The 18474-nt window shown below is 39.2% G+C and overlaps 1 protein-coding gene across 1 annotated transcript in view; it reads right to left on the bottom strand.

The window, feature by feature from the left end:
• Window positions 1-4137: 4137 nt before the first annotated feature.
• SLC6A11 (solute carrier family 6 member 11) overlaps window positions 4138-18474 on the bottom strand; it is a 141429-nt gene continuing 127092 nt past the window's right edge. Inside the window, exons 10-15 of the mRNA XM_018554559.1 lie at window positions 16220-16332; window positions 14732-14869; window positions 12412-12514; window positions 9034-9134; window positions 6715-6885; window positions 4138-4672 (exon numbers count right to left, since the gene is read on the bottom strand). Of these exons, the coding sequence (XP_018410061.1) occupies window positions 4520-4672; window positions 6715-6885; window positions 9034-9134; window positions 12412-12514; window positions 14732-14869; window positions 16220-16332 (779 nt within the window). The 3' untranslated portion in view covers window positions 4138-4519. The remainder of the gene's footprint in view (window positions 4673-6714; window positions 6886-9033; window positions 9135-12411; window positions 12515-14731; window positions 14870-16219; window positions 16333-18474) is intronic.

Raw genomic sequence — 18474 nt, 5'->3', positions numbered from 1 at the left:
GAGTGACTTCTGACACTGTCACTGTCCTACTGTGTTTTGCTCATTGCTCATTTTATACTAATCTTTATCAAGACTAAAAAATGCATAAAATAACAATAACACTGATGGGCAGGCAAATTACTTGTAATAGAGTTTAAATTGATATTTGTGTACCAGTAGAGCCCTTTAGATTTTAAGCCCAGAATGTACAAGTGGCCTCAATTTCTCAAGTTAAGATTACGCCTTGTCCCTCATGACACTCTGGGGATAATTTACTAAAAGCAAATAGGCTGCTCATCTTGCTATAGAATTTTTACTTTGCAATGAAATGTAACCTTAGCTTAGTGAATGTAATGAAATATCACTTTGCAAAGAACATCTAGTGATGTGCAAATAAAATAAAAATATTGTATTTGTGCTTGCACATTTTTGATTAATGGACATTAGGAGAGCTTCACCTCTTTCACTAAAGTATGGTATATGCTGGTAGATTTTCGACCAAATATTTGGAATGATTTAGGTTTCCCGAATGAAAACCACATTCAATTTTTTTGTTCGATCAAGAAAAAATGTGCAACATGCTCTTTTGAATGTTTAGATCACTGTAGTCAAAATAAGTCATTGATTTGAACCCATCGACTATGAGAAAGTCAAACGAAACATTCTGAAATTGATCTCTTCATTCAAAATGTGCTTAGAGTAAATTCCCATGCAAAGTAAAAAACTCCCTTGCAAAGTGAACATTCTTTTTGCATTTAGTAAATAAACTCCTCTGCCCCCACTATTACTATTGTCAAATGCAAATGCCTTTATTAGTCACTGAGACACTTGAATTTGACAGATGAATTACATGGTAGGGGCACTGTGCTAATTTTATTAGGAAACCGGGCAAAATTCTTTCAGTGGGTGGCCCCATGGTCAACCTTCCGTCCGGCATCCTTCGATTGATAAAATCGGGTGTAATCTGATGGCAGCCAATCGGTCCAGCTGACATTTGTCCATTGGCGTAGATGGAGGAATCTGTTATATTTTTTTCATTCAGCCCGCAGGTTGAACTAAAAAAAATTAAAAGCGAAAGGCCACCTTTTGCTTGTTAATAAATTAATTAAATGAATGCCCTAGGAGTCTAGGATTGAAGGGATTCCACAGGGAAACAGGAATCAGTCTGAAGAAATGTTGCTTTCATGCCTTCGGCCCTTTATGGGACAGATCACAATAAAATAACATTATGTGAATATCTGCTGTATGGATTTTTTACATTTAAATGACCAATGCATAAGCATGCACATAATGTTCTGCACATAAATAATCTACCTCTTTTAACATATATTTTGAGAAAAGGGTTACATATAGACATATATTTCGTAGTATTTGAGGAATAAATCCACTTGTGTTTTTTTTTTTTAGTTACATAGTATCCAAAGGTCAGCTTTGAGTTCTGGTTTTCTGCAGTGAAAATAAATGCCTGGCCTTTACTAGACATGGTCTAAGAGCACAGAAAAAGACATAAAGGAAATCTATTTAGTTATATAGTTTACATGAGTCAGTTTATTTAAAGGGAATCTGTCCTTTTAATACCTACCTGGCCAGTCAGTAGGAAAGCCATTTTACGACACTTACCGGTTCCTGTTCGGCTATTCACTTCAGTCTTGTACGGCTGATTACAGCTGTATATCATTTTTTTCATTCTGACGCCAGCCAACAGAGCAGGGAAAGGTTTACTCTGCTCAATCGAGCAGAGTAAAACTTACCCGGAGAAAGTGTTGCTCTCCAGGGTGGCCGGGAGCTGCTATCTAATAGCGGAAGACTCCCGGAGCATCCGGGAGAGTTGGGCTATCTGGAGATCAGCATACCTGGTAACCAGGGACACTGATCTGTCTGTGCAAGTGGCCGGAGCCACCCGTGAGATGACGGCTGGCTCCACCCAGCAGTTAGTAGCAGGCTGTCGGCTAGCCAATGTCCGGCCGTTCGGCCACCTTCGGCTTTCACCTCAGCTCAGTCGAGACGAAGCATATGCCTTCGGCTTGACTAATCCACTTGGCCGACTTCGACAGCTGTACGGGCTATAGTGAATAGCCCGTACAGCAGCCCTTCGGTTCTACTGAACTGAAGGGGTCCTGGGGGCGAAGGTAGCTGAAGGATCAGCCGAAGCTACTGCTAGATCCTTCGGCAGCTTAGTGAATAGACCCCTTTGTTTCACTGGAATTGATGTAAACACTCATGAACAGGAATGTGGCCTGTTGGTAAATCTAGAACATTCTCAACCGGGAAAGTATTAAGAGCAGAAGCTTAAAATTTTAATCAAGGAAATCATCTGTTGGAGATATAACTTCTGCCCTCCAAAAACAGTAGATATTTCCTGACTTTCAGGCCAGATACAGGATTTAGGGCAGTTATGTCCCACACAGTGAAACTAAAAATCTGATGGACCTTTCGTGAAGCTATACATCAATAAATCCACTTCCCCCTCTGCCCAGTGCAGCCTGCCTGGGATTATATCTTCCTCCCTGATACAGCAATCTTTAATCCGACAAGGTTCTGGCCACCTCCACTACATATTGTGCATGCGAGCCACAATCCCATTTACTCATATGGTAAGCCATATTGGAAGCAACCATGAGTACGGCATGCCCATAGGAATGAATAGGGCGGTGGTGTGCATTTGCAGTATAAATAGAAGTCAATCAGGAGCTTGTTGGAGTAAAGATTGAGGAAGACGACAAGTATTACACTGAATGGTCTGCACTCAGGGAGGTAGGGGATTTATTGAAGGACAGCATCACTAAAGGTGAAGTTGTCATTGAAGCATTCCAGCCAGGTATGTATTAAAAGGACAAGTTCTCTTTAAGTATTCTGGAGGGAATTTATCAAAACTGGAGCAGACAAAATCTGGATCAGCTGTGCATGGCAACCAATCAGCTTCTCTCTTAAGTTTGTTCAGTTAAGATTTGAAAATGAAAGCGGGAGACTGATTGTTTGCCATGTTGATTTTGTCTGCTCCAGTTTTGATAAATTATCTTCTCTGTATTCAAGGTATAGGAACTGTCTCTCTTCTGTCATGGCATATTACTTTCAAATCATCTGAAGATGAATACACCCCTCTAAACCAAACCTTCACTTCCGATACAAATGTGTTGCTACTCTGGTACAATATTGCTGAATTTATCTTATTAGCATTCACCCACAATGACTATAGCAAATAGGGTTAATCAGTGCACAACTGAATACTCATGAAGGAGTTTGCTGATCTTTGAGTGGCAGGTATGGCATTGAAAACTGCTCTGTGAACATGGCAGACTGAAACATAACTCTAGTTAAATTATCTTATCCAGCAAACCAATGATACACATATAGGGTCATGTCTGAAATCACACTTTCATTATTTAAGACTATTATTCTTCTGTTAGGCTAGAAAGCTTTATGTTTCTATAATTCATATATTTTCTTGGGAAAGATTTAGAAGTTTCATATAAAGCAATACAAGGTCAGATTATTAAAAAAACAACATAACATGGGATATTTAGGGGTGTTCTTTCATGATAATCAACAACACCTTTACTTTGATGCTGTAATCTAATCTTTAAATAATCTTTAAATAATATTCACTCCCTACCTTGTTTCCTTACCCTTGTATAGGCTTTTAATGCATCCAAACAGAAAGCCTCAAAGTCTATGTTTTACCTGTAAAGAACTACATGAACAGCTACGCTTACAGAATTCTGTGAAGAGACTGAAAAGAAGCACTCCTTAGGCACAGCTGCATTCCATGATCTCAGGCTGCAGTTTAACCATGGCAATAAGCAAAATCTGAAATATGCCATAGGTACACTGGATAATTCAAGGTCTAGGAAATACAGAACATATTGTTTATGTCACTGATCATTTTTACTCCGCTGCTTCAAAGTATTACATTATATCAAAATGGAGTGCTACTTTAAATATCAGGTATGCGAGCCACTGTAGAGAACTTTCAGAATCAGCAATATAAGTAGGAAAAATATGTTGCGTACATGAGTTATACGTTAACAATTTACCTTGGACAAGCCAATACCACATTGGTGGCTTGGTACCAACGCTGGCATTCCGAGGAGGGAATGGTGTTAAATAGAGATAATGTCATAAAAGCAAGAAATTAAGAAAATAGGCTTTTCTATAGGCATACATTAAAAGCTGGAATGGTCGACTCTGTGTACATTATATTAGAAGTTTCTATACAAACACCATGCTTCATAAAATCCAAGTATAAAAATTTTACAACACACTATACATGTGTCTAAAGCTATATATAAGACATTGACAAGTATCACAATATTACATAAACTTGGCACTAAAAGACCATACAATACTGTTTTTTTGTAATCAGTCACTTATATAATAATTAAAAATCACTTTAAACAGTATACAATGTGCACTTTGAAATTAAACATGTTAAAATCTGTGCGAAACATGTGAGCCTCTATTAATTTCCAAGTAATAATATTTCATCCTTTTCATATTCTTATTTTACAAAACAACAGCCAGAAAATAAAATATGTTGTTTTTAGAAGTGAGTTTCTTTTTCTGTAATGGCTGATATGGTTCCATCACCTTTAAGCTTGGGATCACAGTCGTTTACGGCATTTGTACAGGCAGCAGCTGCGAGTTTCCCCCTCATTTTCAAGTCTGGGCTGGGCACTATCAACTTTTTGAATCGCTACAAAATAAAGTGTGGTCTTTGAGTTAGTTATACATAAATGTCAAAAATGACAGGTCACAGTATTGAATGTGCTTCTCTGGTTATAAAGGAAATAGTAGGCCACAAAGTGGAGGCTAAGGAAGTTGAGGATAAGCACTGTTGTGGTTTTTTTTCTATGATTTTTCAACCATTAAGGCTTAGTTTATTTTGTAAGGGTAGTATGAAGCCCAACCCTGGGCTTACCCTTCCTGCACCTCAGTGCTCCGCTCTGGAGGCTCACCCACAATTTTTCTATTATACTTATCTTTTTTACATGTCTTCAGGCCAATCATGTGAAGAGGGTTCTTTTCTCCCAACTGTCCTCACTGATGCAGAGAGAGGTGCTGATGTTATGTCATCGCTGCTTTCTGCATCCTTACTGTGAGAACAGTTTGAAAAAAAGTTGTTGTTTTTTTAACATGTATAATTTCAGTATTCTCACTACACCCAACTCCCCCATAACCCAGCTTCCTAGGCAGAGGCCACTGTCAGAATAAAAAAGAAACAGCGGGATTCCATGATGCATCCTCCCACACATGGACAGCAGGCAGCTAAATGTAAACAGCAGGCAGTGGGCGGTGGCTGCTATTGGCTATTTCAAATTGCAATAGCCAATAGCAGGCTGGCTATTGCACCCACCAACTGCTTGTTGTTATTCAGCAGAGAAGCGGACCTGAGAGAGAAAGTTCTCTCTAAAGTCTGCTCCTCTGCTGATTGACAGCATTCAGCAGGTGGACGGCTGTGCTATTGGCTATTGCAAATTGAAATAACCAATAGCAGCCTGGCTTTTGCACCGTCCACTGCCTGCTATATATATTCAGCTGCTGGCCTGAAAGGTGATCCATAATCGGTATCGGTTCTAAAAAAAACATATTGGTTGACCCCTAATTTCAATTTTGTTCTTAGATGGCTGTCTGGAGTTAAAGTACACCCATGCTCAGACTATGAACATTTACCTATTTACATAATCTTAACAAGTAGTAAAAAGAACTTTTAAACAAGACTTCAGTTGTCTCTCTAGCTGCTTTTATTGTAAAGCTATTTGCTCTCAGAGATCCTCAAAGATCATTAAAAAAAATTAAAATCAGGTTCCAGTTGTTTTCTAACCGATTTTAAATATCTGCAGTTTGTCTACAAGCAGGCAGGCTGACAAGATCTGCTCTCATAAAAAAGCTAGGATTCCAGTGTCTAGTTTTTTAACTTTGAAAATTAATTTCTCAACAATGCCTTTAGATATAGAGTTATTGGGGCCCTGTTTTAAAGTGCCTTTACTGCCTGTTTGGAATAAGTACATACGTTAGGCTGCATGATCTAGGCACAGGTTTAGTTTAAAGCTTTATACTTCTCAGTGGAGATCATTGTGTATAGGTATTCTTGCAATGTGAATAAAATACTGTATATGTAAAATCAGTCCACCTGAACTTTATTTGGAGGCAGCATCAAAGTCAAATGCTCATACTAGGAAGGAAGCTAAGTCTGCAGAGTGGTGGGTTGCTTCACAAAAACAAAGCTTCAGATTGTGGCAATAAAAATAAAACGTCATTACACATACATCTTTTAAAAGCTAACACATCCCAAAGGTTTTGAACAATCTTCACATAACCTGCACCTTAAAGGCTTTTTAGCCCAAAAGCTGCCTAATGTGTAGGATAAAGAAGTTGCTGCCTATCTTCTGCTGAAAGCCATCCTACAAAGATAACATTGGGAAAGATAATTGAAAAAACTGGTCTCAGCAACCTACTCCCCTCTTAGTGGTAATTTGCAGTTGTAGCCCTTCCCACTTGCCATCTGTGCAAGTTTCATGCTAGAAATGTGAAACATACTTTAAGTTTCAATCTCAATGTAATAATAAGAAAAGTGAGAACATCATTGGTAATTGGCTAAAATTCTAACAGTGTATGGCCAGCTTTAGAAATAATATATTTTGTTGGGTATACAGTATAGTTTAGATGCAAGATAGTTTATATCAATGCATGCAAGGAAGAATGCAGATGTCCTGTAATGATTATTAACATTTTTACCTCAGAAAAGGTTCCTTCAGTCTTCCACACCTTTACAATTATCCACAGTGGAATACACACCATTGACGAAAGGGCCATCATCCAGCCTATTCCATAACCCCATGGTGGGTATGTATATACATTATTGTACTTCAGAGGCTTGTACTTCACCAAAAAGAATATGAAGATGCTCTAAAAAAAATAAAAAAAACATGCATTCACTAAAACCATATTGTTCAGGCAACAGGTAGATATGTGCTTCTAATAAAATATACAATCTCACTTATCAAAACTTTCCTATATGCAGATTTTAACCGGCAGTGTTAAGCAAAAATGAAATAGTAAATGGCTGAATGTGATTGGTTATTATGGAGCAACACAGAGGTTTGTTATACCAAATAAATAATGCCACCAATCAGGACTAATACATATTTCTTAGCTCCAGTTTCAAAACTGCTTCTGAATTGTTAAAAACTACTTTAGGGTGCTCATATAGGATGCCATGATGATCTGTATGGATTTTTGTAACTAAAGGTGAGTGAGGCAACTCTACACTTTTCAGTTTTAATTGGGATTGGATTAATGTGCTCAGTGGGGCCATTGATGAACTTCTAGCAGTTTGCCCAAAACATGTTTGTGCCATTTTACCTTCTGTTAATACAGTATATGGGGGGCTCATCCATGCCTTATATGCCCTTCTATTCTACCCATGCCTTCTCAAAGAGTTGAATCAAGAGGCACAAAATTATTGCAAAAACATATTTCCTTTTTTTTTAAAGGTGGAAATGTTTGCTTAGTCATTCTCACTCATCCTTCACATAATATTAAAATCCACCCATCAATGCATTTTAATATTTGCATAACTTCCCCCAAGAGCCAGTCCATTTCTTACATCAGAACTAAGGGTTTTTAAGAGACGTACTGACAAAGGTGGCTGTGATTTTTTTCAGGAAGCTATGTACAGCACCCTCCCTGTTCTCCCACCAGCCATGTGATTCCTGATTTGGATAGAGAAGCACAGAGACCCAGTGATGATGTTGTTTTGCCTAACATAAGGTATGTAATTAAAATTGAAAGGTTTTATTTAAAAATTCTATTAACATGTCATGTTAATGAGGGGAGGAAGGACTCAGGAAAAGCAAAATACCCATACTCATACCCCTGCCTATATGGCTTGAGGTCAAACTAATAAATATCACCCATCATAGGAGATTTCCATTTATTAAGATTGGTCCTATGACTAGTATTAAAAAATTAAAAAGTTAGGAGGCAGCTGTCATTTGTAAGGAACACACGGAGCTCCTGAGATTTGTACATCTCGGTTTTAATGTATGATTTTGTTTCTATAAATATAAATAAAGGGATGCACCAATACCATTTTTGCAAGTATAAGTACTTATACTTGCTCATGTACTTACAAGTACAAGTACTGATACATTTTTGTTTATTGTCATGTGACAGGTTTTTTTACAACAATACAGACTAATGATTTCAGGACAGTGGTGGAGCGCCAGAGCCAGGTCCCAGATGCAATCGCTGCAACCCTGGTAGTTCTCATAAAAAAGTATCGGCACTGGTATCTGAAAAGTATCGGTGCATGCCTAATATACACTGAGTGGCCAGATTATTATGACCACTCCATCAGTACTTCGTTGGGCCACGAGATGACTCCATGAGATGACTTCGTTGGGCCGCCTCGTGACTCCACGAGATGTTGAAAGGTGATTCAGCAGAGGGCGGGTGCAATGCTAGTTTACTATTGGCTATTGCAAATTGAAAAAGCCAATAGGAATCTAGCAATGCATTCCTATGGGCAAAAATATATATATTTTTTCTATTCTGACACGGCTCCGTGTCAGAATAAAGGGGAAAAAAAGCAGTGTTTCTCTCCTGGGCGGCCGGGAGTGTTTGCAGTCTGGAGATCAGTGTCCCTGGTTAGCTGGTAACCAGGACGGCTGATCTCTCTGCAAGATCAAGGCTGGCTCCGCCCAGCTGTCAGAAGCAGGCTGTCGGCCAATGGCCGGCCACTCCGCCAGCTTCGGCTTTCAGCGCGGTTCAGCTGAGCCGAGGCATATAGGAAGACATTACAATACAAATCAAAACAAGAAGGTAAGGAGGGCCCTGTCCATGAGGACTTACAATCTAAAAGAGAGGGGGAAGTGATACATGAGGAGGGTAATGTTACAGGGTGTCAAGCAAACATGATAAGTCTTCGTTGACATAACTGGGCCCTGGATCCAAAGACGTACAGGTAGATACTTCCTTCTGCTTTAAGCTCTAATGACTATACTGTTTTTTCAATGGCTATACAGTTTATTGTTTTTTTTTAAATACACTTACAGCACAAATTCCAGGAGTAAAGAACATCCAACACCATTTAATTAAAACAAAAGGACGATGGCCAATCATATCTTCAATGTTGTCATAGAATCGATTGCTTCCTGCAAATGTAGAATAAATGTTTAAATTGCAGCCAGGTTATGGTAATCATGCAATGTTATCTGAACTATAGTACCCCCTATATCAGTTACTATAAATTATTTAAAGAGCGCATTCTAACTGCAACATGTATTTAATTTTTCTCAAAGTTTTATAGTATTTTTGCAGTCCATATTACTGGTGATAAAAAAAACCCTGTGTATGCCTTGCATGCCCTTTCTTCTTCTTCCCTTGTGCCCACCTGGTCATTTCCACAGTCAATTAAATAAGGTGCTTTCACCATACACAGCATTTCTTTGGGGGAGTATTGTATTGGTGCTCTATATTTCATTATTTGCTGTTCGGGATCTTTCAGAATAGCCCGAACAGCAGTGTGAAGCCTGCCGGAGGTTCGGCTCAGCCGATCCAGATGTTGGATCGGCTGAGTCGAACTCCTTCTGCACTTCAGGTCAGCCGAACATGCTGAGCATGCTGAGCATGCTCAGCATGTTCGGCTGATCCGAAGCCACACGAAGCAAGCCGATGTACGGCTGATTTCAGCCGATGTACGGCTGAAATCAGCCGTACCAGCCTGAAGTGAATAGCCAAACAGTGTTCGGCTCACTTCACTTCTGATCGGTCATTAACTCGGCTGCCCTCGGCAGCTTTGTGAATAGACCCCATAGTGTTGGTCACCTGTGTCAATCCCAGTGCAGCAGTGTTCTATAACAAATGATAATCATCATTCATCACAGTTATAGATGGTGAACTTGCTAACTTATGATTCTCACTGTTATCTGTATGTTTCTGCATGAAGAAAGATAAAAGTTTCAGGAAAAAATTCAGAAAATAGCTTTTTGCTTGGCTTGTGTAAAACAATCCTGAGCAGTTAAAGTGTATTTATAACCAAAGGTATGTTGTTTCTTTGTTTTAGATACAATAGGGAAGGGTTAAAACCTGTCAGTTTATTATTTGCTTTGTGTCATTGGTAACATTTTCCTTCCTTTCTTGTACCAGAGACACAACAGGAAGTTAGAGGAAATCTCCCAAAGTGAGGGGAATTTCCTCTAAGACAATTGTCCCTGGAACTGGAATTCTTCTTGATTTCCTGACACTTTCAATCTTGGTGAAAATGGTGACCAGGACAAACAGAGGGCGAAATCTCCCCATTTGGGACACAGACTGAAATAAAAACTTCACACTCTATCCAAAGAAAACAAAGGTTGCAGATATCTGCGTCCATATATTTTCTTTGAAATGTGACCAGCCCCAATCAACTTTTTTGTTATTGTAATTGACTAACAAGGGATTCCAAGTGTTTTACACAAGAGACCAATTGCATACACATAATCTTTTGACTTTTAGGACACAGTAACAAAAATTATATTTGTTGCAGTTAGGTTGTGCATCAAACTTTGATGTCTCAGTGAATCAGGCACTTATTTGCCCACTCATGCTGTCAAGTAAAATAACATAAATAATTGTACACACATCACTGCTGTCATTTTTTGGTAAGCAGCCATCAATTTACAAAATAATTTTATTCTCATCTTCAAAGCAGTGCAGCAGTCAAAAGGGCACTTGGAAATTACATTCCAGTGATACCTTCACTCACAATGCAATGGCAATGGTAGCACCAACAACAGCAAACTCAAATAAGTAGCAAGTTCTGCTGTTCCCCAATATATCACACAGTATGGATTCACCCCTGACAAGCTCTTGTCATTGTAAAGTGGACGCCTTGCTCGAGTTTGCAGTGTTAACAGGATAATTATTCTGATATTTTGTAACCTGTATGTCATGCAGTGGCTTCACTCATTGACCAGTTTCCCCAATGTAACAACCTTTGTCACATGCTGAACACTGTATCATGTACACCACGTTAGCAAATACAGTGTTCAGCATGTGACAAAGGTTGTTAAATTGGGGAAACTGGCCTTAAGCTGCAGTGTATATATATCTTTTAAACTGGAGTTCTACTTTAAATCCCTTCAGCCCCAGAGCCTTTTTTAAAAATCTTAGACCCCGTTCACATTGAGCGATTTATCGCGCGGTAATTCCCGCGATATCGCGGCAAATTACCGCGCGATATCGCGCTCCAATGCAATCCAATGGGGCAAAGGGTCCTGCTGTAGCGGGTCGTGTGTCGCTACAGCAGGACCCTTTTTTGAGCGGATTTAGCCGTGATTCAAGCTTGCTCAATGCAAGCTTGAACGCGACATCGCGCGGCAAATCTCACGATGCAGCGCAATATGCAAATTGCGCGACAAACGCGCGATTTGCATATTGCGCAGTGGGAACGGGGCCTAAGTGATGTCTTAGTTCTGCAGATTATACCTTTTATTTCTTTGATTTTTATTTGCAATGATGGTCAGTACTGACAGGAAGTGGTGTGATGTTAGTCACTCTTCTCACGATGAAAACACAATGCAAAAGTATCATGTTTACATTTAAATCTACAGCATGCCACTATGGAGCAATCTGTAGGAGCATTGGAAGCCCAGGAGCTAATCTTTTTAGCTCCAGGTCTTAGTGCTGGACCCTGGCTGTCACTGAAACAGCTGTTTTCCCTGTACCATTTTAAAATGGTGTCTGGAACTCAAATGGTTAAACTCTTGTTATATTTTCTTTACTGTATTTACCAGCTTTTTTTTACAAATAAACAATGAATCCATAAAAAAAGATTCTCTGAGTACTTTAGGATGGTTAAAGAGACAACACAGCAGAAGCAGATTGCTTTGAGGTTCCCTTTGTCTGGTTGAAGCCTCGGTCTAAGCCCTCAGATAAGGCATAAGTCACTGATATCATGAGTCTATGGGGTTGATTTATTAAAGACAAACAGGTTGTTCACTTCGCAAAGGGATTTTTACTTTGCAAGGGAATTTTCCATTAGCTTAGTAAATGTGGTGAAAAGTTACTTCGCAGAGAATACCCAACCATGTGCAATGAAGAAAAAATTAAATAAAAAGTACTTTGGCCTGCACATTTGGATGATGAAAGTTAGCAGAACATTACTACATTCACCGAGCTAAATGAATCCTCCCTTGCAAAATGGCATAACAGTATCAGTATTACTATATACTCTAGTAATACAATGCAATATTTCATATTTATTTTGACATTTTCTATTTTACTCCTGACCATAATTAATAAAGAAAATATGAACAAAACCACTACACATTCCCTTTGAGACATATTTTGTTTTATTTTTCTTCCACTTTGAAAGCAGGTACAGGAAGAAGAACGGATTTATACAGTGTGAATTTCCATAAATTTGATGCACATGCCATATTTACTTACCATAAACCCACCCTATGCAGATACATTCAAACACTGCGACAAACAGAAGACACATTCCACTGGCTGCATATGAGTCAAAAAGCTGAAAGACATACATTCCTCCCTAAAAAAACACACAAACAAAAAGATTATCTATGCAAATCTTGTATAGCCAATTGATTCTTACATGTTTCTATCATGCCATTTGTTACAGGCTTCATGATTCTAAGAACTATGGGGTTTTGTATCACATTTTTCACCTGACTTTCACACAAGATTCACACATGTCAAAATTGGATTGCATTGGGAATGTTAGAATCTTGGGTGAAAGTTGTGTGCATCTTGGGTGAGGATATTGATACATTTACCCCTGGGTGTGAGAGCCTGACTCATTGGGTACAGATTGAATGCAGTGTTTACAAAAGCCCTCACATCACACAGTTTTGGCCAATGTAAAATTTACTGTAAACTATATGGTTCCCCCAAAGCATAGCTACATTCTTAGCAGGTACTTCACTCCATTGTTTTTGTGGGTGCCCAGATTCTGGCATAATCAGCATATCTGATGGGTCTGTCCAAAAATTAAGCATTTCTGGTGGGACTTACTAGCTTGTGTATATGGTACTGGTTAGAAGTATTCGATGAACCCATGGGACTCTTAAGCCAGCTGATCGTACAGTAGCTCAATTGAAAGTCATAACTTTCATATCTACAGTGGATAAACAGGTTCTCGCTAAAGCCTGGAAATCAGCTACTCTAAGAGTGTTGCTAGTCAAAAGAAACATGTTATGGTATCTGGTGAACGAACACATTTCTGCTAATTGGCAATACACTATGGGGTCTATTCACAAAGCTGCCGTAGGCAGCCAAGTGAAAGACCGACCTGAAGTGAAGTGAGCCGAACGCTGTTCGGCTATTCACTTCAGGCTTGTGCGTCTGATTTCAGCCGTACACCGACTAAAATCAGCCGTACATCGGCTTGCTGCGGCTGGCTTCAGGTCGGCCGAACATGCTGAGAATGTTCGGCCGACCCGAAGTGCAGAAGGAGTTCGACTCAGCCGATCCAGATGTTGGCAGGCTACTCGCTGCTGTTCGGCCTATTCTCATAGATGCCGAACAGCAGTGAGTGAATAGCTGAGCGACATTCGGCTCCGATATTCTGTCCGGTACCTCTGTGGTATCGAGCAGAATAGAAAACCAGTTAAAAAAGTAGAAAAAATAAAATAGAAAACGATTGGGCGGAGCTAACAGTGACAGTTAGCTCCGCCCAACTGTTTTCTATTGGCCGGGTGGTTCTGCTGCCGTCAGAATAAAAAAAAACACCGTAGGAATGCATAGCTAGATTCCTTTTGGCTATTTCACTTTGCAATAGCCAATAGCAAACTAGCTATTGCACCCGCCCTCTGCTGCTATAAATCACCAGAAGGGGACCTGATGGAGAACTGCAGGTCCCCTTCTGGTGATTCACAGCAGCTTTTTTTTTTTCTGACTGAGGGCGGCCAGCGGCCCCATGTCATAAAAAAAAACACGGATCGCAAGGAAAGGTTTACTCTGCTGAACCGAGGGGGTCCTGGGGCCTAAGCTACCCGAAGGATCAGCCGAAGCTATGGCTAGATCCTTTGGCAGCTTAGTGAATAGACCTCTATGTGTAAGTTCCATAAAATCAGGGACCCCTGGATAACTAATAATATGCCCATGGAGGTGGGACAAATGCTATGATTGCCCTGTGTGCAACCATTCTGGTGGAAAACTGTGGTCTGGATATACCAGGTTCTCTTCCCCTTGTCGCTTCCCTCTTTGGTGTTCCTTTGGGACCCACTTCTTTCCGTCTTCTCTTTATACAATTTCTCTTCTTTTTGCTTTCTCTTGTTTCTGGTTTCTTTCTTTGCTCCTTTAGTACTTTCACTGTTGGAAAATGTACCAGTGTTGGGCTCGGTATATGCCTTTATGAGCAGCCTTGTGTACAGGCTTTGCTCTATTGTTTTTCATGCCTGATATTGATTTCTGCATATGGAGGCCTTGGGGGAAGTCCCATTTGATGCTGTGACTGTTCTGTTTTGAATGTATTGCACTATTTTGTATATTCTTGAAGCCTATGTGCTATACTTGTATTCTGACTTCTTACTTTCAGTCCCTAATAAAAATTATTGTGACTAAAAATTACTGAAGAACGTTTGTCAGATTGTAATGTGTATGATCAGTTTTAGTTTACATGATCTCACATTCAACTGACCCAATGTTTGTTACATCAACCTAATAAATGTTAAAGGTTATTCTACTGCAAAACAATTAGAATAAATGAGAGCAATACTGTGAAATCCATAATTTGACATTATCTTACCTCAGTTAACATTATGAGGCCAATAAGGAAGGATACAATGGAAAGTGCTAAGATTAGCAATTCACGTCTGTAACCTCTTCGGAAAATCTTTGGATACATATCAACCACGGCAGTTACCAAGCTCTCTACACACACAAACTGCAAGCATAAAGATTGCATGATTAATATCAAACCGTATTCACAATTTCTGTATAACAGAGTTTGCAGACGTTCTCAATTCAAAATCGGTGCTCATGTTCTCAACCTGCACCAAAGATGCTTAGTATAACGTGAACAAGTATAACTGTGATATCAGATCAATGTCAAAGGGGTCTTGGCACCAAAAGCAGGGTAAAAATAAAAACTCCTAAATGTTTTTCACCTCTGACTGCCCATCCACACCTGCACTAATCCTGAACCCAACCCCCCGCCCCCCTCAAAAAAAAACATTTTAATGCTAAACTCCAGACAGTTAACCACACAGATGGAATACATATATTGGATCTGTTTTACCTGCCAATGGATTTTTACTTCTGTCCATCCAGTTCTTACATTTACATAGCTCTGGCACAGTAGATCCCTGTCTGGAAGGACATTGGACCTGATTTTTAGACATGTGCGATTCGTTTCGTTCCGAATCGAAATTCGGACGAATTTTCGGAAATTCGGACATTCGGATGTATCCGAATTCCGAATTACAGACATAACGAATGCAAACGAATCCGAATTTCCATTTCCGAAATTCGGTAGCGGTAGTTCGAACGTTCGTTTCGTATTCTGTTCTTATTCGTTTCTTATTCGTTTCGTTCGTTGGAGCAAAGTGACATTAGAGAAGGAGAAAAATATTTTTTCCTCCTCGAATGTCACGAACGAACGAAACGAATAAGAAACGAAAAATAAACGAATAAGAACAGAAAACGAAACGAACGTTCGACCTAACGCTACCGAATTTCGTCCGAATCCGAATTCCGAATCCAAATTGACTTTCACACCCGAATCCCGAAAAACGAAATACCACAAATCCGAATTTAAAACTAAACGAAACGATACGAATTTTTTGGCAGTGCACATGTCTACTGATTTTCTTTGCTGCAGTTAAGTAAGTTTATGGGTCTTGTACCTCCCCTGGCCTTTGATTGGATAGTGAAATAAGCAGCAGCAGACTGATGAGTCCACCTCTCTGTGACTCTGCTCTCTCTTCCTCTTTGTTTTAAAGCACACTTATCCTTTGAAAAAAATTAAAACCAAGCTACTATACAGTATGTAAGATGGCTAATTTAGCACAAATAATGGTGGATCCATATAAGATCACCCCTACAGTACAAGAAGACCCAAATCCATATGTGTAGTATGGGCAATAGTGCAGTATACCCAAAGAATAAACATCAGTATAGCTACAGAATTTTGCAATGTAGTCACTTTTGACAGCTGTATAACTACTGCATGAGTGATACAATTGAAAAATAAATCATATTAATATAAAGAAAACATTTACAACTTTTTTTTTACCTGGCTGTCAAGTCCCAGAAAAATGAGCATCATGAAAAACAAGGCTGCCCATAATGGGGCCATAGGCATCATGGTGACAGCTTTCGGGTAAGCGATAAAAGCGAGACCAGGTCCTGAAAAAAAGAATCATGCATGGCAGTATCTGAAAGGAAAGGCATCAGTTGTCATGGCAAGGGTGGTTGATATCAGTCTGAGGAACAATGAGGGGGGGGGGATCACTGGATTTTTTAAATATCTCACAGACATTTTCATACTAAAATCTCCTCACAGCAATATGTAACCCAAGATCATAATGAGGACGCAAGATCATAATGAAAGTGCCACATTTGTGGCTATATTCAGAAATTAGTTATTTATTCTACACTAGGAAACATCCATCGGGGACTGTCACACCATAATTTGCAATGGGTGGCCTGGATTGATGATTTACCCAGGCTAACTAAACCTTGCATCTGTGAAATGGTGAAGGGGTCTATTGGATCCCTCACCAGGTTCCTTATTAACTGTCATCAATTATAAGGAGCAGTAGGTTGGACCCAATGGAGCTCCTGCTTGTATTTGGAATCATCCAACCCCGTGACATTACTGCCCTAATAAGGAATGTGCCATGTTTGTTTATCAGGGCCTGTCCTAAGATAAGGTAAGATAAGTATAGTATTTTGTTATGAGAATTTTGATATCATAGAGGCTAAGAAATCTCCAGTGGTCTACGCAAACAAATAAAAGCTGGATCCTCAATGCTTCTCACATGCTCAATGAGGACAGAGTCCCATATGTAAGAACTCAGGGGCATAACGTCCACAGTAATGGGCAAAACATGGCAAACTCCTACAGCACTCTAATAAGGGAGCAAATAAATTACTAGATGACCTACCATACACACAGCCAAGATTTGCCTATCTATAAAAATACAAAGAAATGTTTTACAAAAACAAAAGTGGTAAATTAAAATTCAGTAACTGTGAAGGAAACCTCTCCTAATTAGCTTCCATATTGACAAGTGTAATCACAACCAGGTTAGGTTTTTATAAAACACGAAAAAAATACTGTAAATGCTAGACAAATACAGATCAAATCCTGGTCAGGACACTATATGCAAGGAGTTTGCATGTACTCCCTGTGCTTGCATAGGTACTCTGGTTTCCTCCCACACTCCAAAGACATGCTGGAAGGTTAATTGGCTTCTGTCTAAATTGGCCCTCATATGTATGCATGTGAGATAGGTGCAATATAAATGCCTGTAATAAATCAAATACATAAAAATCCTTTGGTAACCACTTAAACCTAGCAAACTTAGGTCTTTGAGCTGTACATACATGGTTGTGGGTTTTCATGAGCTGTAAGCCATAATCATCACAATTATGACAAATCACGGCTTGAACTATCTTGCTTTGCATGTTATGAGTCTATCTCATATATTAGTTTCACCTTTTAAGTTGCATTAGTGAAATAAATGAACTTTTGCACGATATTCTAATTATTCAAATTTCACCTGTAGAAGGAAACTCCTTCAACTGCCACCCAATCAGCTGCGTCCAAGAAATTTCCTGCCTGCAACTGCGCATAAGCAGAGGACTCAGTGATGTCATTGACATTATATGGCCACATGCCCATATTTGGTCAATGACATTTATCTAGTATGGCCATTTGACAGTTATCACCAAGACTGAAATTTAGAGCAGTTAAACATTTCCATTTCTCGCCAGAAAATCTTTCAATGGGGGCCCGTATTCCGTTGACCACTACCAAATGCTCGCCATACATCGTGGGATTTTTGTTTAAACATTTATGCAATAATGCTATCGGAGATTTGATTAATGTCAGTTGAAATCCGGTTCGATTTTAACATTCAAATTTTTTAATAAATGGAGTTTCCCAAACGGAAACCACATTCACTTTTAAATTTTGTTCTTTCTCAAAAAAATGGCCATCCTGCTCCTTCGCTTTTTTTTTTTTATCACTGTGCTCCAAAATGTTCATCAATTTGAGCACAATAACTATTAGAAGATCAAATGAATGTTCCAAAAATATATTTTTTCAAACAAAATTCTGCTGGTGTACAGCCAGAGGTAATTTTCCTCACTTTGGACATATTGTTTCCTACTTCCTGTTGTGCCCACAGGAGAAAGTATTCTCCCCAATGGGACACAGATGGCAAAAAATCCTTAAAGTGTTTTAACCCTTCCCTACTCTGTCCAATTTATTTTTCAAATTTATTATGTAAAGAATACATAATGATAATAATAATAATGAAA

This window comes from Nanorana parkeri, unplaced genomic scaffold, assembly GCF_000935625.1.
Source record: "Nanorana parkeri isolate BGI_ZX_2015 unplaced genomic scaffold, ASM93562v1 scaffold164, whole genome shotgun sequence".
NCBI classification, from domain to species: Eukaryota; Metazoa; Chordata; class Amphibia; order Anura; family Dicroglossidae; genus Nanorana; species Nanorana parkeri.
Note: the sequence above shows the minus strand (reverse complement) of the source record. Positions and strands in the feature narration are given on the sequence as shown.